This window comes from Bos indicus x Bos taurus, chromosome 11 (genome assembly GCF_003369695.1).
Source record: "Bos indicus x Bos taurus breed Angus x Brahman F1 hybrid chromosome 11, Bos_hybrid_MaternalHap_v2.0, whole genome shotgun sequence".
NCBI lineage: Eukaryota > Metazoa > Chordata > Mammalia > Artiodactyla > Bovidae > Bos > Bos indicus x Bos taurus.
This window is the reverse complement of record NC_040086.1, coordinates 97,387,813-97,413,506: the sequence shown is the minus strand read 5'-3', so window position 1 is coordinate 97,413,506 and position 25,694 is coordinate 97,387,813. Positions and strand designations below refer to the sequence as shown.

The 25,694-nt window shown below is 55.7% G+C and overlaps 1 protein-coding gene across 2 annotated transcripts in view; it reads left to right on the top strand.

Annotated features, from left to right (window-relative positions):
* The first annotated feature begins 4,629 nt into the window (after window positions 1-4,629).
* The window catches only part of FAM129B (family with sequence similarity 129 member B), a 52,509-nt gene continuing 31,444 nt past the window's right edge, over window positions 4,630-25,694 (top strand). The window contains exon 1 of one of the 2 annotated variants that reach the window (XM_027556317.1): window positions 4,630-4,867. In XM_027556317.1, the coding sequence (XP_027412118.1) occupies window positions 4,813-4,867 (55 nt within the window). In that variant the 5' untranslated portion in view covers window positions 4,630-4,812. Of the gene's footprint in view, window positions 4,868-6,492; window positions 6,524-25,694 lie in introns of those variants that run through there. The other variant, XM_027556318.1, reaches the window with a different exon arrangement.

Here is a 25,694-nt window from a genome sequence, read left to right as displayed (position 1 = left end):
GCTGAGGGAGGCCAGGTGACAGATGGAATGGACTTTGAGCTGCATCTCCTTCCATCACCCAACAGTTAATAAAGAGGGGAGGCCTGGGCGGGGTGCCAGGGTCCCTTCCGAGCAACGGGCCATGCCAACTGGAGAAACAGTGGTGGACACATGATGGGCCTTAAAAACAAGATCCTGATTCATCCACACTCCCTGTTGTTTACCCGAGGTGTTTGTTTTTTTTTCTCCTGGGCTATTTCAGGTCTGACAGGTTTGTGGGGAGGGCAGAGCTGGGGCTCTCAGCCAACTGGGAGGGAGAGGGACCTCCTCCTTCTTATAAGACCAGGAAGGAGCCTGTATGTTCGGGGGCAAATCCCTTCCCTTCTTCAGGCCTTTGTCCAAGCTCTGGCTCTGACCTTCTGGGCCCTCCCTCTCAAAATAGTCTTCTTCACCTTTGGGTTCTTGTTTCTAAATGTGCTTTAGGGTGGGGTGGGGTGGGGTAGCCCTGAGGGAGGCAGCTTGGCAGAAGCCACTTCCTGAAGGAATGATGAATCAAGGGCTGTAGGTGGCATCCTGGGGAGGGTTGGGGGGGTAGGGGGGTGCAGCAGTGTAGGGAGGGGGTTGGGGGTAGGCAGGCCCAGCAGGTGGGCAGGAAGGAACCTCCCCTCTTGGCTCCAGGTCTGGACCATTCCTATCCTTTGTCCACATGCCTGTTATCTTCCACCAGGCTCTGGGGCCCAGGGCCAAGGAAAGGGTGTGGGTGAGCCTGGTGGATCGAGATGGCACCCATGAGCCCTGGAGAAAGAGCAGACACCCCTGTTCCTGCCTCTGCCTTGCCAAGTTGAAAGATCCTTCCTGTAGAAAAAGATCTTTAAAGTAAAAAAGAAAAAAAGATAGACATTCCAACAGAAAAGCAGAGGACCTGAATAAGAAGAATAACCACCCACAGATAGCCAAAAGATGTATGAAAAGATTCTTTAGTTTACTTCAAACTAAAAACTGAACACCAAAACCGCCTCGAGTAGGAGGGCGAGGGTTCCCAACCTTTAGAGTTGAGAAATCCTCCTGATGGCTAACTTCCTGGGATCCCTTCCCCTTCCTCCTATGGGGCTGATGACTACAATCGTTTGTCTTTCCTGTCAAAAATAAATCATTCTTCCCCCACCCAAAGATCATCACTGGCCTGATTTATTACCTTAAAGTAGTGGAGAGTTGAGAACTTTTAAAGAATTTTACAATCTTCCCAGAATAAGGCTAAAAACTCCATGTTCTGGGTGTTCGGGGAGTCTCCCATCTGGTCCCACCCGGCCAGGGAAGGGCCCCTCTTTCCTCGTCCCTGCAGCAGCCTGGGAATAGCCATCAGGCCCTGGGGCCCATAGGGACTCATGTTCCTTGCCTTTGCATATACTGACATCTTTACCTGGCACTCTCTCTCCTTGCCCACCTATCCAGTGTTTAAACTGCTAAGTGCACACCATGGAATATCATCTTTTAAAAATCCACATGGGGCCTCCCTCGTGGCTCACTGGTAAAGAATCCGCTTGCCAATGCAGGGGACATGGGTTCGAGCCCTGGTCTGGGAAGATCCCATATGCTGCAGAGAAACTAAGCCCCTTGTGCCACAACTACTGAAGCCCATGCTCCTAAAGCTGGTGCTCTGCAACAAGAGAAGCCACAACAATGAGAAGCTCGTGTCCTGCAACAAGAGTAGCCCCCGCGTACTGCAACTAGACAAAAGTTGATGCAGCAATGAAGATCTGTCCCCCCATCAAAAAAAAGAATCCTTATGGGACTTCCTTGGTGGTCTAGTGGTTAAGACTCCCAATATAGGGGGCACCGGTTCAATCCCTGGTTGGGGAACTAAGGTCCTGCATGCCATATAAGGAGGGGAAAAAAATCCTTGTAATTGGTGATTCTTCCAACAAAGTCATTGTGAGGACTCTGTGAGACAAGGCAGGGAAAGTCTGGCGTGATTCCTGGATGTGGTGTCAGCGAAGTGAAGGTTGCTCAGTTGTGTCTGACTCTTTGCGACCCCATGGACTATACGGTCCATGGAATTCTCCAAGCCAGAATACTGGAGTAGGTAGCCTTTCCCTTTTCCAGGGGATCTTCCCAACCCAGGGATCGACCCCAGGTCTCCCACATTGCCGGTGGATTCTTTACCAGCTGAGCCACAAGGGAAGCCCATTTATTTTTGACCATGCTGTGTGGCTTGTGGGATCTCAGTTCCCCAACTAGGGATTGAACCCCGGAATCCCACAGTAGTGAAAACCCTGGAATTCTAACCACTAGACCACCAGGGAACTTCCTGTTTTTCATTTTAAAATCAACTTTATTGAAGTAGAATTTACATGCAATCAAATGCACTCCCTTATAAGTCATATAGTCTGATGAGTTTTGACAAATAAGTACTCTTGTGTAACTGCCAAGACATAGACTGTTTCCATTCACCCCCAAATCTCCTCCCTGATTTTTTTTGCAGTCAATTCCCCTCCACCCTGTTACAATTTTGTGTGGACCAAATGAATCTTTAATTCAAGGGGACAGGCCCTATGCTGCAAGGGGAGTTATTCACATGCTTACAGTGTCTGTCCTCTTTCACAAGCTCGTTTGTCTCACAGGGGAGGTCATGGGTGCTCAGAAGGTCTAGGTGATGACATATGACAGAAGTTCTCCAAAGCCAAGAGGAAGAGCTCCTGGGCTAGGGGCCTGACCCTGGGAAGTCTGTGGGTGTTTGGGGCTCACAGGCCTGTTTGCACCACAGAGGCTGGCAAAAGGCTGGCTCGTGGCCCCACCTTTACCCCAACTGGTCCAGGCCTCCTGGGTGCTCAGATGTCAGATGCCTCGATCTACCCACCTCTCAGGTTAGAGCAGGCCTTTCCAGTGTCTATAGTTTGGGTCGTGGGAAAAAGGAAATGAGGCTAGTAGTATCATTTGCTTCTGGTGGCTCAAAGAGAAGTCGGCGTGTCTGCAGACTTGGCCTCTGGCTGGGTTCTGGCTCTGCCTTACTGTGTGACCTTGGCAAGTCACTTTCCCTCTCTGGGCCTCAGTTTCCAGCTCTGTAGAAGGACACTAATCATCTCTGCCAGCTTGACTTCAGCTTCACCTCATAGTTCTCTGCTGCGTGAATACATCCTGCTCTTCAAAGACTGTGCTTCTGCCCACGCTATCCCCACTCCCTGGAATGCTATCCTTAGAATCTCCTGTCCAAATTCTCGTTCTTCCAGCTCGTAGTTCTGGTACTACTCCTTCTGCGATTTTCCTCAAGACAGAATGCGCTGTTCCTTCCTCAAGCTTCTCTATGCTCTCAAGGGCAGGGACTGTGACGAATAATAGAATGGTGGGTTCTGTTTACTGAGATGACCCAACCTTGCCAGGTGCTGTGCTAGTCACTCTGTTATCTCATTTAATCCTCACAACAAAGCATCATTATTCTCAGTGGACGGATGAGGAAACTGAGGTTCTCAATACTGCCACATGTCCTGGGGCCCAGAGCAGGTAGGACAGCTTGCATCCTCTCTTTTCATCCCCAGCATCTTGTAGAGAGCCGAGCCAGCAGGTGTTTATCACCTACTGCATGATGAGTGCCCTGTATCCCATTAGTCAACTTCAAACCTATCTTCTGTTGGCGTTGATAGGTCTGAAGCACCGTGCTCAGCAATGTTAACTTTTATTATCATCGCTTTCTGCCTATGTCACAGCTGCAGTAAGAGCTGTCCAATTACAGGGTGGGGCACACAGAGAAGTGGCTAAGTACTCAGTCATTGGGTAAGCAAGCAAAAACGGGATGACCCCTAGGATGCAGTACAGGAGGTCTGAACATCAGCAGCCAAGGATGGCTTTTGCTACCCCAGTCCATTATCTGGGGGTCCCAGGGGTTAACCCGGCTCCCCTACCAGCTTGGGGGATAGTGGGGTAGAATTGAAACACATTCTCCTGGTACCTGTGACCCAACTATGCCCAGCCCCCAAACTCCATGCTGGTCCATGGCTTTTGAATCTGCATCTTTTACAAACTGTACTTTTTTTTTTTCTATTCCTGACTTGTCCTGTACCACAAGCCACCTCCGAAGTGAAATACCCACATGCGGAGTCCGAGGAATGCGCGCCTGGCCTTTGAGTCGGAGCTCTGCTTGCTACCTCCCTTTTCCTTGCACTGTTGTGCAAGACGGGCGGGTACACCTTCTGGGGCAGGTCGGATCAAGGCCAAGGAACTTCCTGAGAGCTGGCAGCCGCGGGCGGGGCTGGGGGCAGGGGAGCAGGGGCGGGAGGAGTGCTCTTGGGCGTCGCCTACCGGTCCCCCACGTCCTTCTGGTGTGGCTCTCTTCCCGAGGGGGTCGGGGAAGGTGGGGGGCGTTGACACCCAGGCTGGAACCCCGCAGGCACCCCCGTCCTTTCAGACGTCCCCCCACCAGCGCCATCCCTTTCTTCGTTTCGGTCACGGTCCGGTGCGCCCGGCTCCTCGTCTCCCCCATCGGCCTCGCTTTCTCCGACCTCCTCTTTGTTTCTGTCTTGCAGGCGGTCCCTGCATCCCCGGGCCCCTGCCCCGCCCGCTCGCCAGCCACCGAGGAGGGGGCGAGGCTCGAGTCTGGGGGGCGTGGCCTGGCGGGGCTGGGCTGGGCGGGGCGGGGCGGGGCCGCGGGCTGGGGCGCGAGGCGGAGGCGGCCAGCTAGTGGACCGACGCTACTGGAGCCGGAGCGCTAGCCGGGCAGAGGCCGCAGCCAGGGGCGGCGGGAGCTGGGCGGGCCGGCTCCATGGCGCCAGCGGCGCCTGTTTGAGCAGCGCAGGCAGCGGCAGGCGACGGCCGGATCGGGCCGCGCGGCTCCTCCTCATCATGGGGGACGTGCTGTCCACGCACCTGGACGACGCCCGGCGTCAGCACATCGCAGGTGAGTCCGGCGCCGCGCAGCTTGCTCCGGGGGTCCGGCGGGGAGCCCCGGCCACGCCCCCATCCCGGCCTGCCTGCTGGGGTCTGCGGAGAGTCAGGCCCCGGGCAGGGCGGGAGTGGCCCAGGGCCAAGACCTGTTGTCCAAGATTGTTTCTCCTACGTCTGGGTGCCCCTTCCTGGCTCCTTCTCAGCCCGCCCTTCCCCCTCCCGAGGGGACTCGAACTTCCACCCACCCCTGGGAGCCGCCGGGTCTCTGGATTCCCGGACACAGTCCCGCAGTCTGAGCTGTGGAAGAGGGCTGCAGCCTCCCCGCTTCACCTTGGGTATCTCTGCCCGGAAGCGGTCCGGGCCCACTCGGCCAGCGTGTCCTGACCTTCCCTGACTGTCCCAGGCCCCGGCTTGCTCTGGCTCCAGACCCAGTACACGTGGCCCAGGCTTCCAAGGGATTGGCCCATCAGGGTCTGAGCCTGAGCCTGGGGAGTGGGCCTAGGAGAGATGGGGTGCACAGGAGGGATGGGTCAGAACCCCTGTCCCTGGCCTCCGGCACAGCTGGGTGCTTCCGCGGGCAGCTTGTTTAGGGGGCTGGTTAAGGCCGGAGCCCAGTCTCCTCAGCCCCCTCCTTCAACCGCGTCTGCTCCCAGCCCTGCACAGTGGCCGCTTCTCTGAGGGGCAGCTGCCCTCTTCCTCCCTGGGAAAGCACAGGGAGTGCTGTAGGGTCCTGCGCTTCTCCTTCCCTAAACCCCAGGAATGGAGAGACAGGGTAAGATCCTCAAGCTGCCTGGGAAACTCAGTTCTGGGGGAGGCTGCCAGGGGGGAATCCCAGCGTCTGTTTCCCATCTGGGATCTCTTGGACAAGTCTCTTAACGTCCTGGCCCCTTAGTTTCCTCCTCTTCGAAATGGGGTGAATACTTTCTTGCTTATTAATCGATTTAAGTGAGCTAATTCACATGGCTTACTTAACACAGCTCTGACACAGGGGAGACCCCACTGTGTGGGATGCTGGTCCACGTACGATGTTGGGGGGCAGTCTATGAGAAGGGAGCCTGTTGCTCTTGGCTGAACTTGCCTTTCTCTGTCCGGTAGACCTAGCACACTGTGTCTGCCTACACTTAGGATGTGTCCTGCCACCCTGTAGAGTTTCAGCAGCTGTGTTCTGCCCACTCAGACCTCTGGAGAACAGGAACCAGGGGTCTCCCAATGCTGTGTTCCCCTCCTTGGCTGGACACAAAGATTTGTCCTGTGACTGGGGTCCTGGGCCCACGGCCGGAGATCCCCTTTTGTGCCAGGCCTGGGGCTGGCCCAACGGTGAGGGTGATGTAGAAGTGAGTCAGACCCTCTCCAGCATCAGACCAGCAGGGGGTTAAGTCCTGGAACACTTGTTTGTAGGACAGGCCTGGACTCTGGGAGGAGGAAGGCTGGGGCGGAGTCTTCCTGTCCCCTCCCTGTTGGTGGCAGCCTCCTGGGGCTCTGTAACAGTCCATCCATTCACGACCTCCTCTTGGGGCCCTCTCACCCCTGCCTGGGTGGGATGTGCTGCGCCTTCTTGAGGGGGGGCGTTTCCCTCCCTCACCCCACACCCAGCTCTGGCTCTACCCCCTTCCTGCCTCCTGGGCTGAGAACTGCCACCTTGAAGGGGAGGAGATGGAGGCCACAAAAGGTGAAGTGTCCTCTCCTGGGCAGGCTTGGGTTTGCTTTGTGGATACCAGGCTGGGTGGAAGAGGGCTGGGCCCACTCAGAGCCTGCTGGCCTCTTTCTTCTCAAAACTTCAGTGCTGTTAATAGCCCTCTTCAGATGCCTCAAATTCCTGGTCCAGGCTCACCTGAGGGGGCTCCTGCAGTACCAGGTGGGAGGGGAGGCAGCCAGCAAGCCTCCAGCCCCCCTCCCACGGGAGGGGGCTGCCTGGGAAATCTCTGGGGAGATTGTCGCATCCTCCTTGCCCCTCCCACGGAGCAGCCAGGGCAGCGGGGCATTTTCCTGCAGGACAATTAAAATTCCAGAGCCCTCCCCCTCCGGCCCAGGGCTGCCCTGTAAAGAAGTCAGCTGTGCTCTGATTTCCGTGGCTCCGTTCCTGTTCAGGTTCTGTGGCTTGGCCGGTGGCTCCCGGGGCTCCTTGCGCACCCTGAGCAGGTGAGTGCCAGCCTGCAAGTCCTGGCAGGGGTCAGGCGCGCTCCTGCCCATGGTGCCGGTTTTTTTTTTTTTTTTGCTGTCATGGCACCTTTCATCCTGGAATCTCAAAGCTCCTGGCAAGCAGGGGCTTGTTCTCACACCGGCGGCACCATGTGGCTGGTGGCAGGATGGGGAGTTTGCACGGAGGAAGAACCCTGGCCAGGGAGCCAGGAGGCCTGTGTAACCTCAGGCAGCCACTTGCTCTTACTGTCTCGGGGTCTCAGTTTCCTGCTGTGACCGAACCAGTGTGCTCCCTGAGGGCCAAAGTCGCATCCGGGTGTGAGGGCCTTGTTGTTCAGTTGCTAAGTCGCATTTGACTCTTTGCTATCCCATGGACTGCAGGCTTCCCTGTCCTTCACTGTCTCCTGGAGTTTGCTCAAACCCATGTCCATTGAGTCGGTGATGCCATCCAACCATCTCATCCTCTGCTGCCCCCTTCTCCTCCGAAACACCTGCAATGCTTCCCACACGCCTCAGACTTGAGGCAGCTCAGGGTCTCCTAAATCTCTAGCTCAGGTGCCTAAATCTCAATTTTCTTATCTGTAAAATGGGAATAATGACATCATGCAGGTCTGAAACTTAGCCCAGTGCTTGGGACACAGTAAGTGCTTAGCAAACATCTGCCTTTGTTATTGAGATGGTTCTTTATTCTCTGTTCCTGAAAGGGGTCCAGTGTTTGAGTTTAAAGGGAGCAGTTATAGCTGTGGTTAAGGGCTTGTCCAGGGTCTGTCCAGGGTCTGGGGTCAAGGTTGATGCTGGTTTCCTGGATGTAAGAGTCCACCTGGGTTTTGGGAACCTGGATTGCCTTCTGCATTGGCATATGTGTGAGATGGACATGGGTTCTCTGGAGGGGCTCCGGACGGCAGTGAGTGATGGACCCATATGACAAGGAAGGAACTAGGACGTGAAGAGATGGGGGGTTAGGCCAGCTCATAGCTTCTACCTGGTGCAGAGGCCAGGACAAGTGTGGGCTTGCTGGTGGCTCCTGTCAGCGCTATAAGAGGGGTTCTTTGCATATGGTCTGAGCCACATAGACCAAGATGGGACAGGTGAGGGAGTGAGCTCACTGTTGCTCAAGGTATACAAGTAGGGGGTTAGGTGCTGCATTCATGGCAGGAAACCTGGCCCTGCCTGGCATGGAATAGTGGGGGATGGGAGGGGGGCTTCTGCCTCAAGGATGGCCTTAAAGGACTCGACTGTTGCTCTGGAAATTCTGTTGACCAGGATGAAATTGTGGTGGTCAAGGAACTACCTCCCCGCCACTGCCTACATCCACACAGTGCCCTGAGGTTTATCACCTGAGAGGGCTCCTGCCGAAGTTTGCCAGTGCCTGCCCGCTTCCCTTCTGCCAGCCTCACCTTTCCCGTTGCTAATTCTTTTATTAAATAGCAGCTTTATTGAAACGCAATTCATCTGCCAGCCAGTTTGCCCACTGAAAGTGGACCAGTCAATGGTTTTGTATATTCAGAGTCAGGCAACCATCCCCACGATCAATTCAGAACCTTAGGTCACCCATGAAAGAAACTCTCTACCTGTGAGTCGCCACCCCACCCACCTCGCTTCTCCTCCAATCCTTCCCAATTCTAGGCAACCACTGTTCGTGTTGTGTGATTGCAAAAGTAAGGCACACACAGACAATTTGGGAGTGGAGAAGTGAAAAAAACTGAGAGCTCCTCCACGTTCAATCCCTCTCCCCAGAAGAAACCCCTCCAGATTGGTGTGTCCAGGTCCCCAAACGCCCATGGTTATGTACATACACATTTAGCTCTGTTTACAAAAAGAGGTCCCAGGGTATATTTCTGTGGTTTGACTTTTCTCCCCACCTCAGTATATTGTGAGCATCTTTCCACGTCAGAACACGAGCCTGCCTCCTCCTCCTGTTGGTGGGTTTCCTTTTGTGCACGGCGCGGTTTGCTTACCCAGACCCCTGTCAACCAACATGGGGTTGTTGCCAGTGTTTTGCTAGTAACCATGGTGCTGCCCAAACTGCCTTGCATGCATCCTGAGCCAGGTTCCCCTATCAGAGCGGTCTCAAAACGGAAGCCCCTGGGTCACGTTTTGATGGATTGACGCAGAGCCTCTGAAAAGGCTCTCTCCTGACAGCACGTGGTACTTCAGTCCCAAGGATTATCACCCTTTTGGACCATCAGATATGAGAAAAGGGGTATCTTTTTAATTTATTGAACAAAGTCATGAATATCTTTTGTTTGTTTGTTTTCTGAACTGATTTTAAAAGCCTGCCTCTCCTCCTTGGGCCGTGGTTGTGCCTCCCAGGAGTTTAGTGGTGGAGGCTGCGCCTGTCCAGGTGTGTGGCATCCTGATGCTGCCCTGGGCTTTGAGGGAGACCACCAGGCCGGCCGGAAGCAGTGTGCCACCTCCCACCCCCTAACCCCTCCCTCTGCCTCAGCTGCTGCCCTTAGCTTAGGTCTGGGTCAGCCCCTGGAGGTGAGGCGTCTGGGGAGATTCTGCCCTGCTCTTGTGTCGTCTTACATAATGTGCTTTTGTTGGCGTTGACCCTGCCCTCCCCCTTCTCCCCAGCCTCCACTCTGTTCCTTTCCCACCACTGGGGCCCAAGCTCCCGCCTCGCCTGCTCAGAGCTGCCTCCCACCTCACCCCTCCATCCTTCCCACACACGCTGCCAAAGAGCCTTTCTGGACCCAAACTGGGCCGTGGGCCTCCCTCCCCGCCGCCTGAGGAATGAGGTTTAGAGACAAAACTAGGAGGATCAGTCACCACCATCCTGCAAGAATTCATTCTTTAGTGGTATTTCCCTTCTGTGCTTATTGTTACACACTGCTGAGACCGTGACTCAATTCGTGCCTTGCTCCTTGCACTAAATGATGTATAATAAACATCTCTCCCTGGTCCTCAGAACCTCCCTGGAAGCATTCTCCAAAACTCCATCTTGTTCCGCCCAAGGCCATCTGTGCAGACGTTTTTCTTAGCCTTTTCCCCTAAGGCAGGACATCGCCAGGCTCCCCTGTGACCAAATAGGTGGTTTTCAGGGGCAAACTGAGTCACTATGTTTGTCTCCTTTCCTGCTCCGGTCAGCTTCCCTGCTGAAGAGAGACTCATCGACTTGCCCTCCCCTCCCCCAGCCCACAGCCTGCTCCCACCAGCCTGGGCATTTCAAGGGAGGTCCATTCCTGGGAGCCCCCCTGATGCCTCTAAGCACCTTTTCTTGGGAGTGGGCTCAAAGGGGCTGCCGGTGAACTGGGGTGGGGGGACACGGACTGATGTCCATGGCATCTGGGTGTGACCGACTGTATATGTCCTGCTGCTTCTCTTGAGGGCAGTCCACTGATTTGTCTCCTGCCAGAGGATGAGAAGATAGAGGAAGGAGGGGCCGCTCCTAACCTGTCCGCTTAGTCCTTGTTTAACTGAGCACTTATTCTGTGCCAAGCCTTCCTTTGTCTTTTTGAATCTACACCCTCCCCCTCCCTTCCCAGCATCTTACTGGCCGTGGTTGGGAGCACACGGACAGAGAAAGTCAGTGGCCAGGGAGACAGCATGGAAAAGGGCCCAGAGAGAGGCAGGCGCTGGGGAGAAGGGGGCTGGAAAGGGAGGAGCTGAGTGGGAAGAGCGGCGTGTGTCAGAGGCCCCCTCCGGTCATTACTCAGCCCGACTCCAGTCTGTCTTTGGTCAGTCCTGCCCTCCAGCCGGCGCCCCCTCCTCCTCCTCCTCCACAGACCGAGCTCATGACTCACTCCAGCCCGGGTCTCCTCCTCGCAGCATCCTTCTGCGGTCGCAGAAATTCCTCAGCTGCTTTTCCTTCCCCTGCCCCGCCCCCACCCACTTCCCTGCCTGCGGAAGAAGGGTTTTCTGAAGACGGTGCCGGGCAGCGTTGGAAGCAAAGATGGAGGTTTCACACCCTCGAGGGTGGAGCAGAGCCATGCTCCCGCTTCCCGGTCGGATCTTGGGGCCTGAGTCACGGAAACGCTGCAATCTTTCTGATCACACAGATTTTTCAAACTGGAAGAACAGGAAGTGCCCATCTCTCCAGGGCCCCTGGTTCCACCCCCACCCCCGGGAACCATCTCAGTGTATAGTGTAGATGTGCTTGGGTGGAGGGACCTACCTGGTGACACAGCGGATGGTAAGACAGAAAGAAACAGGGAGTCCTGGGCAAGGCTGTGCAGGCAGACGGCTTGGGTTCGAGCCCGAGCTTTGGCACCCGATGGCAGGTCGGCCACCCTCTCTGAGCCTCCCTGTCTCCCTTCTGTAAAAGAGATTGAGAGTGCGGGTTTCTCAGGGTGTAGAATCAAGAGTGACAGCCCCTGCCCGGCACAGCCCGGGGCTGGTGAGCCATGAGAACACAACACATGGTAGCTCTGATGACTGACACTTCCCAGACAGACATGGGCCGGGTCTGTCCTGCAGCCTCTGGCCCCCAGGCCCTTGCCATGTGCTCCAGGAAGTTGGCACACCCCAGGTTGAGGAGCCCCCAGACTCTGGCCCTGGACAGCTGCAGCGGTCAGTAGGCACCTGGGGGTGGAGGACTGACACAGGCTGTGAGTCTGCTGACGCAGCAGAGTCAGTCAACATCGTTGCCTGCGCTGTGCCCGATGTTGGGCAGGGCCCAGAGAATAAACAGGCAAAAGACAGATGGGAACATACCCCTCGCCTGGCCGTGTGTCCAGATTTATTTGCTTGGTCTGGGTTTCTGTTCACTGATTGCTCTTCCGACTCGGACCAATGGCTCTGCCTCGCTCTGTGCCTTTTCTCTCCATCTGTGACCCCAAGACCAGGATCTACTTACGGGCATTCTCTGCCTCTGAATATCCTTTCCTTGTGGTCTTGAGATGCCTCCTAAAGGCAGGGCTGGGTGGGTTTGGATGTTAGAAGTTGAAGGGGAGGGTCCCCATCTGTGTATCTGTGAGACCCCGCAGGTTCTGCAGTGGGCTCTGGCCCTGGACACTCTTGGTCATTCTTTTATTCATTCACTCAATAGTTATTGATCTCCTACTGTGTGCCAGGCATTGTGCTGGATACCAGTGGCATACCGTGTCCCAAGCTCTTCCAGTGGCCCCTGCCCATGTGGTACTGCCTGGCTGGCTGCCCGCCCCTCTGCAGGGTGAGGGGTATCCTCAGGGGGGCAGACCTTCAGTGGGAAAGTGTGAGGGGTGACTGGTCCAGTGGGTGAGGAGGGATGGGGTGAAGAGAAGGGAGCCACAGGGGCTGGCCTTAAAGGAGAGGGGACCCTGTCCTGAGTGTCCTGGGGAGGCCTAGGAGGGTGGGTGAGAGGAGGAGGAGAGCCCAGTGATGAGAGGGTCCGAAGCAGTGTGGATAGGGTACGGTCAGGGTACGTGTGTGTGTGTGTGTGTTTATATGTGTGTGTGTATTTGACTTTGTGTGTATGTGTAAGTGGGGTGATGGGGCAACAAGCCTTGGTGATGGTGATGTGTGAGGTTGGGAAGACCTGGTGCCAGTTCTTGGTCCCGTGGGATTGATGGACCCCATCAGTTTGTTTTGGGCTTCCCCAGTGGCTCAGCGGTAAAGAATCTGTCTACAGTGCAGAAGACACAGTAGATGGGTTTGATCGCTTGGTCGGAAAGATCCCCTGGAGGAGGGCATGGCAACCCACTCCAGTATTCTTGCCTGGAGAATCCCATGGACAGAGGAGCCTGGCGGGCTATAGTCCATAGCGTCATAAAGAGTCGGACATGACTGAAGCGACTAGCACATAGGTTTTATTGAGGTAATCAGTGGTCCTGCAACCCCGCTTATCATTCCCCTGATGATGGGAGACTCACTCCCTTTGTTAGCAACTCTGTGTATGAGACCTTTTCTTCCAGGGGCAGAGTGGGAAGAGGTCTGGGCCTGGATTCTGAGGACCTGACTTTGAGATCTGGTCTCAGTGGCCCCGTCACTTGGCAGATGGCATCCCTTCTCCGGACCTCAGGTTCCTTATCTGTCGAGTGGGTCTGCGGTAGCCTAGACGTGCTAGATTGTTGTGAGGCATCAATGGGATGATGTCCCGTTGTCACCAGTCCGTCCTGTTGTGTATCGTCTGTGACAGGGTGTTGGCTGAGGGAGTCCCTCCTCTCAGGAATCAAAAGTGCAGGGCGTGGGCCAGGGTGCTGGGGGGCAGGGTCCACATGCAGGGCCAGGGACTCCAGTGGGTAACCGGGCACCCAGGAGGAGCAGAGGAAGAGTGAATTGTGGTTTGGGGACTTCCCTGGCGTTCCAGTGACTAAGACTCCATACTAGCAATACAGGGGGGTCCAGGTTCGATCCCAGGTCAGGGAACGAGACCCCACGTGCCATAACTAAAGAGGCCACATGCCTCTGCAATGAGGACTGACGCTCGCATGTCCTGTAACTAAGACCCGGTGCATAGATGTACATAAATATATATTTTTTTAAAGATTAAAAAAAAAAGAATGAATTGTGGTTCAGAAAGTGTGAACCCCACTTCCACACCCACACATCTGTGGCCACGCCGGCCACAGCTGCTGTCCCTCCTTCCCATGCCCCACGCCGAATGGAGCTGTTTTGTGTCCATCCAAGTTTGTTAAGCCAGAATCTTCTAGAACAGGAGTCCCTTGGGCCAGAAGCTACTCACCCTCTTGTGCTTAACCCGCCTCTAATCCTTCCCACCTGCCAGGAGCCATTTACAGGTGCAGGCTGGGAGGCGAGAGCCTGAGGGCTGCTGCCAGGTGACCTTTGGCAAGTCCTGTCTGGCCCCCCTTTGCCAGTCTGTGCAACCGGGCACGAGCACAGTCTCTAGTGGCTTCCTGGCTCTGACCTCGTGGGAGCCTGTGGGCCTTGGGCTGTGTTGAAGGCAGGTGCCTAGCAATTATTTAGTGCATAATGCCATCTTGCTGTGGAGGGACGTGCCTTCTTTGAGAACTGCCCTGTGCTGGTAGAAGGGATGAAGCAGGGACACAAGCCCGGATCTCATGGCCTCATGCCATCCAAGAAGCTTCCATCAAGCTGAAGGCAGTGTGGTTTGTGTTACAAAGACACTGGGTCTTTATGTTTCCAAAGTGCATATTGGTTTTAAACTTTGGTCAGCCCAACTCAAGAGGCAACGTGTCCGGCCTTGACAAAGAGGCAACTGGCTTCTGCCCCAGAAAGCCCCGTGGCCTTGGGCAGGTTTCCCATCATAAAGTGGGAAGGTGATCCCTGCGACGATTCTGGAAGGCAGTTGTTCCTGGCATGTGGAACCCACTGGGTACATGGCAGCCCCCTTTTGGCTGAGTCCTGGGGGAGGAGTGGTGTCCTTAGCCTGCCTGGGAATTCAGGAGTGATGGGACCTCTAGAGGGGAGTGCGCTGACAGCCGCACTTCTGTTTCCATTTTAGCTTTTGCTTTTTAGTTTGTGTTTTTGGAAGTGTTCCCTGGAGGTGCGGGTGGAAAGGGGAGAAAAGAGAAACTGGACTGAAGCTTTGGGGAGTCCGGGCTCCGCTGGGCTGCGGAGCTGTGGTTAGCGTGGAAGGGGTGCTTGCGGTTTGCTTGTGGTCTGGGCTGCTGCGGCCACAGCGCCCCACTTGCCCGCATTCGGAGCTTGCCGACGGGCCGTGGCCGCTCTCCTTTCTCTGGCCCAGTCCCTCCTCCCTCGAACCAGGAAGGCTCCTTTGCGGTCATCCGACCAGTTCCCTCCTGTTTTTGTAACTGAGTAAACTGAGGCTTGGAAGGAGGAGAGAGACATTCCCAGGGTCTCAGAGGACAGGAACCCGCAGCCCATTCCATTCCTGTACGCCCCAGACAGCAAGGACGAGTCAGGAAGGAGCGCCGGGCCTGGGTGGGGCCGCGAAGGTTATAATTTTGAACACAGAGTAAACAAACAAGCCCTTCGTGAGAGAAGCGGGCCTGTGCCGGCCTCCCAGATAGGCCTGTCCACACGCAGACAGCGAGGTGTTGTGGAGGATTAAAAAAAGCCAGCTCCCTTCCCCTCCACCCCCGCTGCCACATTTTAAGCTGCCAGGAAGAGGAAGGGGGAGAGGCCGGACCCCCTGGGACGACCACTGCTCCGGCCGAGGGCACGCTCTGCAGTGTCGGCTCTCTGTGCGGCTTTCAGCAGGACACTCTCCCTCTCTGGGCCTCAGTTACCCCCTCTCTAAAATGGGGGTGACCCCTCTCTCAAGGAGAGGGAGAGCCGCAGGGTGATTTGTGCCGAGTGACTGAACACAGTGAGCCCTTTCTCTCTCCCTGGCCTGAGTCTTTGTGGCCGGAGGCGAGGCCCCTCTTGGGGCGGCAGGGTGACTTTCTCAGGCTGGCCTGCTCCTCCTGGGAGACAAACCTCCACTCTTGGTCAGGCTGTCGCTGGCTGCCCAGCTCAGCTTTCCTGTTTTCCTGTTGAGATGGTGGCAGAATTTGGGAGGAACTGCTTCTGGGGGCCTCCCCCGCAGGCAGAGGGGCTGGGCTATGGTCGGGCCTGGACACCCTGCCTCCCCGAGTGGGGGCCCAGGAGACTTCCCATATGGGGAGGGGGCAGAGCCCCTCTGCTCCCCTCCCCTCTTCCTGAGTACCCCCACTGTGGCTTCTGAGAGTCCAGCGCTGTGGACGGGAGTTTGGCGGGCATGGCCTCCGCCTTGGGCCTCAGCTTACCCCGTGGTTCAGTGAAGGAGATGGATAAGTCTCTGGAGGGCCCACTGGGCCAAGTTCTAGACCTGTAGAGGCCCTGGAGGACCCACAGACTAAGCGCACAGCCAGGAGCACTGTTCCCTGGGGCCACTCTCATGGCTGCGTTGGGGCCTCCTCTGGGCGCCTCCCCAGGGTTCTTGCCGGTGACATGAGCACCACGAGGTGGTCAGTGTGGCCTCACAGGACAGAGCTGGCTCCACCAGCTGCTAGAACAGTTACTGTAGCTCTTGATGCCTTGGTTTCACCAGCTGTAAAATGGGAATGATAATACCACTTCACTTATTAGCTATGATTTAATAATATAAAGGATAATTTGCATTATGTGCATTGATCAGTTATGTTTACGCATATTTAACACAGTGCTGGGCATAGTGAACGCTCAATAATCAATAGCTATTATTGACATTTGTTAGTTTAAATTAATTGCTTAGCAGTGAGTGAATGAGTAAATGTCCTGCAAGGTTTCCATCTCAAAGCACGAGACGTTATTTGGACCTGAAGTTACTTGGAAGGAGGATCTGGTGGGTGCTGAGAGTGGGGTCGGAGGGTGGGGCAGACGTGGGCAGGGTCAGAGCCCTGGCTGGTTCTGACTTCCCCTCGGCCTGTCTGGAAGGAGGGTTTGCCTTCTACCTCGTGTCTGAGACCGCAGGCCTGGAGCGCGTGCGGCCGTGCACACAGCTTCCTTCCTCCCGGCGTGTATTCCTCTCCATCTGACTCACACTGGCTTTGAGTCTTTTGTTCTTGTCCTTGAGCCCCAGGGGTGAGGCCTGGAGAGGCAGGGCCCAGGGACTCACTCTAGGATGGGCTGACCCTCCCCCAGCTCCTGACCGCTCTGTGCTCTGGGCCTCCAGGACTGAGCCCTGGTGTGACAGGTGGGGGACGCGACCCTTGGGTCCTGGTGCCCCTGCTGACTCACTGTGTGGCTGGCACTGGAGCACAGCTTTACCCCTTGAGGATCCACTGTATGCTTGGTACCCAAACCAAGCATGCCTGGGCCCTGCCCACCTAGAGCTCAAGGCTCGGCCGGAGAGATGCAGCATATAAGTGTTTACCAGCCGGTCATTAATTAAATAATTATCAGAGGGTGCATCGTGATGAGATGACCATGCTCTTAGAGAATTCGCCTGCGTGGGCCCTGGAGGTGCTTGTCTGAGGGCTCTCTTGGCAATAACTGTCGCTGGCTGCCCAGCTCAGCTTTCCTGTTTTCCTGTTGAGATGGTGGCAGAATTTGGGAGGAACTGCTTCTGGGGGCCTGCCCCGAGGGCAGAGGGGCGGAGGCCCAGGGACTCACCCAGGGTCCCTCAAACGACTCAAGTCCCTTCCCCTTTTGGTGTCTCAGTTCCTGGTCAGAAAAATGGACCCTTCCAGGACGGGTACTGTGACAAGCTGGGGTCCTGCCGCTGACCCCACCCAGGGCTTGGGTGGTCATCTGGGTTTTAGAACAATGACCATCGGCATTGGGTGCTTCTATAGGCTGGGTGGGGAGGGGCTGCCCAGGGTGGGTGGTCCTCACCATCCCCCACCACCAGTGGGAGTGATGGCAGAAAGGAGGCAGAAGCCCCTGGTGAATCCGCCTGGCCAGTCCACACCCCGAATTTACCTGAATACAACCAGATGGTTACATTATAGCTGGGTTACAACAGAAAAAAAAAAAGGAGGGAAACAATCTCTGAAAGAAAGTGAAAGTGTTCGTCACTCCGTCATGTCCTACTCTTTGCAACCCCATGGACTATATAGCCCACCGGGCTCCTCTGTCCACTGGGAGTCTCCAGGCAAGAATATTGGAGTGGGTTGCCATTCCCTTCTGCAGGGGATTTTCCCAACGTAGGGATCAAACCAGATCTTCTGCATTGCAGGCAGATTCTTTACTGTCTGAGCCACCAAGGAAGCTCAAAACAATGTCTATCAGTAGGTAATGTTCAATGGTGTAACATGTGGCCATTGAAAGTAAAGAGGAGCCGGGTGTCTGCAAGTGCATACTAGGTCTGTGCAGGTGTAGGAAAAAAAATGAAAGGAAATTTATCAGTGTGTTAATAGAGATTTGGGGGTGGTGGTGGTAGGATAATGGATTATTTAATTTTTTTCTTCCTTCTCTCTTGTTGTCTTTTGCATGGTTAATATATCAAATAAAAAAGAATAGCCTGTATTTGGGGGGAAAATTTGGCTGTCTTTTGGGGGAAAATTTTAGTCTTTTAATTCCAGAATCAGAGCCATCTTGGCCTAATGAGAGCCTCCACGGGGTGGTTGCAAAGCACAAGGTGGGCCTGGAGAAAGGGAGAGGGTAGAGAAGGTTCTGGAAGTGCTAGGGGTGGGGAGTTGTTAAGCTGGGTCTCGAAGGTCAGGCTGGATTTTGGCCACCAGAGTTGGGGTACAGACAGGTGCCCGTCTGTGGAGGGGAACAGGTGGACTGTAGCTAGAGAGAGGGGGCAGGAGCCCTCCTGGTGCATCCTTGAGAGCCTGGCAGGGGAATCGGGGGAAAGGAGCCCTTTCTCATCAACACTTCTTAGCTGGACTTTAACAAGAGGGTTTTATTTCTGCTACTCTGGGGAAGAACAGTGAAAGAATGTTAAAGTGAAGTTGCTCAGTCGTGTCTGACTCTTTGCGACTCCATGGACTGTAGCCTACCAGGCTCCTCTGTCCATGGGATTTTCCAGGCAAGAGTACTGGAGTGGGTTGCATTTCAGTAGCAAGTGTTAACTCTGTGTCTAGCCCGGAGATACTTGTGGCCAGGGATGGATGAGTTGGAGTGGGGAGGGGTTCAAGCTAGTGGTGGTGGATTGATTCCCCAGCACACAGTCTTTCTGCACCAGGCTATCCCCCTGCAGCATGTAGAAAGGCTCCAGAACATTCCATTATGGACCCAATAGCCTGCCTTTTAACTTGCTCAGCCAAACCCCTATTGCTGAACACGGGTTGTTTCTATTTTCCACTGTTGCAAACAGTGCTCTGTTGGACAGCCTTAATCATTTCCATGGGATTAATCCATCGATTCCACCATTGTTCTCAGTGCCAGGTCGTGTGCGGGTCTTGGGGTGCTCGAGCTGGGGAGGCAGCTTCTCATCCTCACGGAGACCCTTTTCTGGGAGGAAGGACTCAGTATAGAACCCTAGCCAAGATTAGGGGTGGGGTAAAGGCCTCTCTGGGACCCCAGGGAGAAGTGACCCAGACTTGGAGGATCAGGGAAGGCTTTGTTAGGAGAGGGGATGTCTAGGTGAGACCCAGGGGATGAAGGCAGAAGAGTCATAGGCAGAGGGTTATCTCTTCAGAGACCCAGAGCTGAGAGAGTGCAAGCATTTGAGGGAACCGGAATTTCCCAGAAACTGGTGATTATTGCCATGGTTCCTGCTGGCCATGGCAGCAGCACCTCCACGGGCACTGCATTTTGGTGGTCATTTTTCAAAGTGCTGGGGCATCTGTCCCTCTGTAGGGCTGGGATGTTCTTGTGAGGGACACAGGAGCAGGGTGATGTGCCTGCCCCAGGTGACAGTCCTGCAGATACCCCCCCTTTCCACCCCCGGCCCCCTCACCGCCCAGGCTCAAGGGCGGAGCCTGCTCAGCTCCAGTTTCCCAGGCCCTGTGCAGGTGCTGTATCGTTTGACAGAATCTGCCAGAAGAGGAAACTGAGGATCCGAGCTTAGGTGACAGCTCGGTTTGCGTGCCGGGGTGGTGACCTGGTCTCTGCTGATGTGTGACCTTGGACTGGCCCGGCTGGCTCCAGATGCAGCCTCACCTTTGTAGGAAGCATCCCACTGGGATGGGAGAGCCGCTGGCAAACACTCCTCCCGGGGCTGGGAAGGGTCTGTCCCCAGGCCTGAGCTGACTTTTCTGGAAAACCCCAACCTCTCCCTGTGCCTGAAGATGCCCTGGTGTCAGCTCACAGTCAGGGACAAGATTTCCTGTGCACAGTTGCCCTGCTTGGTGCTGGGGATCAGTCATGAATGAGACAGACAGGGTCCCTGTCCTCATGGGAGTAACAGACACCAGTTAATTGTCAAGACTGAGTTGTGCTGTTGACTCAAGGGGTTCTGCCCTGAATGAGGGTTGTGGCTGTCAGGGACAGTGACAGTTGGAGGAATGCTTTGAGGGTCCAGGGAGATGGAATCCAGCTCCTTCACTGGGCAGATGGGGAGCTGGAGAGCCAGGGTCACCCGGCGGCAGTCAGGTGCCCAGACTCAGACCCCAGCGATCTAAAGCCTGCATCTCTGCCTGGAACTCATGCTTAGAATCTATCATTACTGCCCAGGGAGAGATGGCACCCCCTCCCAACTCATCTTCAAGGGACCCCTGGAGAAGCAGACACAGAACATGGGCCTGTTGGCCAAGAGCAGAGTTTCCACAGGCGGGGGTGCACACTGGCACCTGGAATGAGGCGTATAAGGTGGGGTCCTCTGGCGCCCGAGGAGACCTGCAGCTGCTGACCCCAGGGTGGGGCGGGGCCCGTGTCTTCTGCTGGCTATGGGAGTCTTGTTATTTGAATAAACTTTCCATTTTCCATCTGCATGAAACCTCTCCATGCTGAGGGTTGCTGGCATTCCAGCCCAGGATTGGGTTTCCTTCTGGCTCAGCAGCAAAGCTCATGAGTTAATTTTCAGAGCTGATCATCTTCCTTCTCCCTCCTCTCTCTTTCCCTGGGCTTGTCTCCCTTTGCGGGCCCCCACCCCACTTCCCACTGGACCCAGGGAGCCAGCACAGCAGGCAGCTGTGTGTGTGTGTGTGTGTGTGTGTGTGTGTGTGTGTGTGTGTGTGTAAGCGAGGGATAGAGTGATGGATAGGAGGATGGATGGATGGATGGTAGATAGGTGGAGCAGGGGAGAGGTCTGGGTCCCGAGGCAGCTAGGGAAGCAGCTTGGCTTGGACTTAGAGAAAAGGGTGGTGTCAGAGGGCATCAGCTGATGAAATGTGTGGGATGTGTGTCTGGGTTTAGCCCTTCTTCCGTTAGGCTTTGGCCACAGTAACTGGCACTTACTAGTGATTGCTTGTTATTAGAACGGTAGCTGGCATTCATTGGGCTCTTCCAACGGTCAGGCAGAGTGCTAGAAACACATTCTGAGGTAGTCCTCACAAGAGCTCTGTGAGGTGCATGCTATTCTTACCCCCATTTTATGGATAAAAAAACAGGTTTGGGAAGGTCACCGGCAGTTGCAGAGCTAGATCTGTTTTTACTGCTAACCTGCCTCCTGGGACAGGATCTTCTCCGCAACCTCCTTGCCAATTGGCCATCGGACTCCTGCTTGTATGCCTCCAGGGACAGGGAGCTCCCTACTCTAATAGGGTCACCTGTCCCACCGCTGGGCACCCGAGATAGAAAGGCCCTTGTGGATCCTGTCTGCCGTGGTGGGTCACTCAGAACAGGCTCCATGGGCATGACTGTGCCTGACTTCCCATAGCATCGCTCTTCCCTGGGAATTTTCCAACCCTTTTGTTGTGGGAGATGAGCTAAGTTCTCCCTCCTTGCCTGTAGCAGTCCTTACCTGGTACTCAGCCCTTTACAGTGTCATTCGTCACATACCGAACAAGCCTGAGCAAACTTGATGCTGACACCATAGAGGTATTTTCATTAGCATTGAGCTGGACGTCTTAGTCAATTCAGTAAGACACAAAGGGAAAAACAGAGAGAGCGGTATGAATACGAGACGTATTCATTCAAAGCACTTTCCCAGCTAGCCTCGCTCGTAGCCTTGTCCACCTGTGAGTCCACCTGCGGGAAGCAGAGGCTCAGAGATACAGGGAGCTCGAGAAACCGCGTGGTGAGGAGCAGACGCACTGTGGTCCCCCACGGTCTGGTGGCTTGCGGTTTGTCGGGGTTTGCTTTCTGAATCTTCATTGATGTTTCTCCGTGCACTTCCTCTTTCTCCCCACCTTTGATTTCCCTCCTGCCCCCACCCCCTCCCCCCTGGACCCAGGGATCCAGCCCTGCAGGCACGTGTGTGTGTGTGTGTGTGTGTGTGAGAGAGAGAGAGAGAGAGAGAGAGAGAGAGGGAGGCGGGAGGGATAGAGTGATGGATAAGCAGATAGATGGAATTTCCCTTTCTGAGTGGTTAACCTCTGAGGGCCCAGGGCCCCAAACGAGCGGACCCCAAGTGTGTCACCTTCCTCTGAGCGGCCTGCTGAGGGGCCAGGTAGCTGCTATTTTGGTTCTGTTTTTCTGGTCCCCATTTCATGGCGTGAAACACATCGCAGAAAACGGCTGGTAGCACAGGTGGACACACTGTGGGACCCCTGAGCTTGTGAAAGACCCCACTGCGCGCCTGACCACCCCTCTGGTGGCCACCCTCGCTCCAGCGGGTGCAAGTCCTCCTGTGGGTCGTTCAGGCGTCATCATTGACTGCACCGGCCCCCGTATGCTGAGGCTCTGGGGCTTCCCTCATTTCCCTGATCCTTATGAAAACCCGACCAGGTGGGTACTATTCTTCCTCCCACTTTACAGCCCAGAAAACTGCAATTCAGAGAGAATTAAGCCCCATGTCCAAAGTCCTACAGCTAGTGAGCCAGTGAGGTTAGTATTGGAACCAAGACTGAATTCCAGAACCTTGACACTACGCCCTTCTGTGAAAGTGCCCTTCTTGACCTAGGAGGGTACTCACAGATGTGTGTGGAAAAGATGAATGTTTCGCTGAATGCGTGTCTAAATCTGTGCTTTCCCTGTGTCTTCTGCTTGGCACGATCTCCCTGCCCAGCCGTCCTCCTTCGCCTCACCAGCACCCCTTCATGTCTCGGGGGCCACCTCCTCCTGGAAGTCTTCCCTGATCCTGCAGGCTGGGTTAGCCATCCCTCCTCTGGGTTCTTCTGCTACCCCCAGCTGGGGACTTACCGTGTCCCATTGTAGGTTTTGTTGACAGTCTGTCTCCTTTGGACAATGGGGACTGGGTGTGTCTGACTCACTCCTGAATGCTCAGTGCCCCGTGGTTGCTGAGTGAATGAATGAATGAGGACACGAAACCTTTCTCAGCCAGCACGATGGAACCCCGAGACCCTCACCTGTCCTTGGCTCTGCCCCCGACTCTGCCCCCCGCCACCCTTTAGGTTGACCCTGAGCTGGTCGACAGAGGATGTGGACTGCTGCTTGGTGGCTGCAGGGAGGGGCTGGGTGGCGATGCTGGTTGCCAGGCTGGTCGTGGAGGAAGGGCTTGGGCAGTGAGCTCTGCCTGGGCACCTCAGGGTCTTAACTCCAGTCTGGGCGCTAAGGGGACAGTGGACCTGTGGCGGGCACTTGCCAGTGCGAGGGTGCTGTGGCAGAGGGCCCTGGGTGCCTGGTCCAGCCTCAGCACTCTGCACTTTGGGCTGAGAGCAGGCATGTGTCGTGGGGTACCATGGCCTCAGGGCAGTCGTGACCCGTGGGCAGGCCCCAGGTTATAAGGGTTCAGGCTCCAGGGGGCATGGTGAGGAAGAAAAGAAGAGCATGGAGGCGAGGGATGCTGCTGAGAAGCCAGTAGGAACAGGGACTGGGCGGGTGGAGGTTAGTGTTTACAAAATCACCGTCATAGATGAGCCGCCTCTGTGCCCAGCCTGATGACCACAGCTAATTATCCCCAGTCCACAGAGGAGAATACTGAGGCTCAGGCGAGGCCCCGGACCACTGGGCTAGGACTTGTCCCATGTCTGTCTGGCTCCCAAGCCAGGGCTCTCTCTGGGGCAGGAGGATGGGGGACGTGGAGCCAGGTGGGCAGGGTGGGAGGTTGGTCCTCCAGGTGGCCTTTGACCTTCCTTTCCTCCCTGCGTGGCTCTGTTGGCCTGGGATGTGGCCTTGGCCGTGGCAGGTCTGGTGCAGGACACCAGACTGGGGAGCCCAATCCCAGACGTGCTCCCCGGAGTGGAAGGGGGCCCCCCTCCCTGTCCTGCCCTGGGTGGAGGGTGCTGCAGGGGCCCTGGGCACCCCTTCTTCACCCGCCCGGCTTGGGTCTGTGTTCCCAGAGAGCAGGGACTCCTGGGTCTGGGCTCCCAGAACAAGCCACCAACTGTCGGGTGGTGCCCGCAGCCGACTGGGGGCTCTGCCAGGCAGCGAGGGAGGGGCCGGAGGGGATGAGAGAGCTTTTGTTTCCCTCTGCCTCCCACTGAGGTGGCCTCCTCCTCCTCGAGGTGTCAGGGCAGTCCCCGGTGGGCGGGTCTGCGCTCTGCCTTTCTGGGGTGGGGGGCACTTCTCTGGGCCTTCGCTTCAGCCCCCTCCCCCGCTCCCAGCTCTGGTCTCCCAGCACACACACTCTCCCACCAGAAGACCTGCCTCGCTGAGCCGTGGTTAAATATTTGCTAAGTGAGAAGAGCTGTAAAGGCAGCTTTGTAAGCGCTCCTGGCCGGCTCCTCCTGGCCCGCCCCCCGCCGCTGCCTTGCCCCAAAGCTGCCTTCGTAATGGGAGACCCAGCTAGCCGCCTCCCCAGGCCTCCGGGGCCACCGTTTCGGCATCTGAAACCGGGTGACCTCCCACCAGGGGCTGTTCCTTTGGCACGTGTTTGTCGAGCACCCACCTGGCCCAGATATAAGCCTGGTGTTGCGTCTCTGTCTGTGGCGGGTGGTGATACAGTCATGACACTTGCAAAAAGCCCCCAGGAGAAGCAGGGGCTGTGGTGGTGGAGTTTCCAGGGGACTGGATTTGTCTGGGGGGTGGTCCTGAGGGCCAGGCGGAGACGGTGGGCTCTGGGAGAGCGTTCCAGGCCAGAGACCCCCAAGACCAGAGGCAGGTTCCCTCGCTGGGCACTGAAGCCCCTGGATTTGACTCCCTCACTGCCCTCACGGGGAGCTGGGCCTTGGCTGCCTCTTCCCTGCTCCTGCAGCCTCAGTTTTCTCATCTGCCCAGTGGAGAGCTTGGACTTGGATTTCACAGAGCCCTTCCCAAGTCCAGTGGCCTGATCAGCGTATGTGCCTGGCCCGTTAGCGAGGGAACACGCCAGGGCAGGGCTTTCACAGGTGCTGAAGGTTATGATAACAGCTACAAACCTTCATAAGGCTCATGTGGCCCTTTGTTAGCAGCAAAACCCAATATCTCCTGCAGGACTTTCGTAGGTGCTGAAGGTTATGATCATAGCCACGAACCTTGCGCTTTGACTGTTAACAGAAACTGTCGTCTCCTGAGGACCCCAGGTCACCAGGTGAGCTGAGGGCAAGACTCTCATCTTATGCCCGTTTTGTTGTTGTTTAGTCGTTAAATTGTGTCTGACTCTCTGCGAGGCTACGGACTGTAGCCCACCGGGCTCCTCCATCCACGGGGTTTATAGATGAGAAAACTAAGCCCAGAGAGGCCATTGGCAGCTCAGATTTGCTTCTTGCTTCAAGCTCGGCCCTGGAACACACCTGCCTCTGTGAGAAACCCGCTCTCCTCTCCTAACAATGGTGCTGTGCTGGGCACCTGGCTTACAGACGTGACCAAGGTGCCAGCCTGACCTGGGGAGCTGCTGGGCGAGTGGGGAATGTGCCAGAGAGAGTCACTGAGGACTCCTGAGCGCCTTCTCCATGGCCTGCACAGTTCTCGATACTGGGGTAGAGCGGTGAGCAGAGCCTGGCTTGGCTTTGTGTCCTGGTTTTGCTCATACCTCTGTGATGCTGGGGAAATCACTTCATCTCTCTGAGCCTCCCTTTCCTCCTCTATAAATGGGTTTAACAGTTAACTCTGAAAGTGAAAGTATTAGTTGCTCAGTCGTGTCCAACTCTTTGCGACCGCATGTGCTGTAGCCCGCCAGGCTCCTCTGTCCATGGGATTCTCCAGGCAAGAATACCGGAGTGGGTTGCCATTTCCTTCTCCAGGAGGTCTTCCCGACCCAGGGATGGAACCCAAGTCTCCTGCATTGCGGGCAGAATCTTTACTGTCTGAGCCACCAGGGAAGCTCTAGGTGAGGGTTAAAGGAAATAACTTAGATGATAATTGTTAACACACATGGCAGCTGCCTCTGTGCCTGGCACTGGGCTAAGTGTTGCATGCATTAGCTCATGCCCCACTTATTATTATAATTACATGCAAATGTGAAACTGCAGAGCCTGTGATGGAGGAAATGATGTCTGGCTAAGAGTTTGAACTGTATTAACGAGGGGCAAGGGAGCTTCAGGCAGAGGGTGCAACACAAGGCACTGGGGAGGGAGGCGGGACTG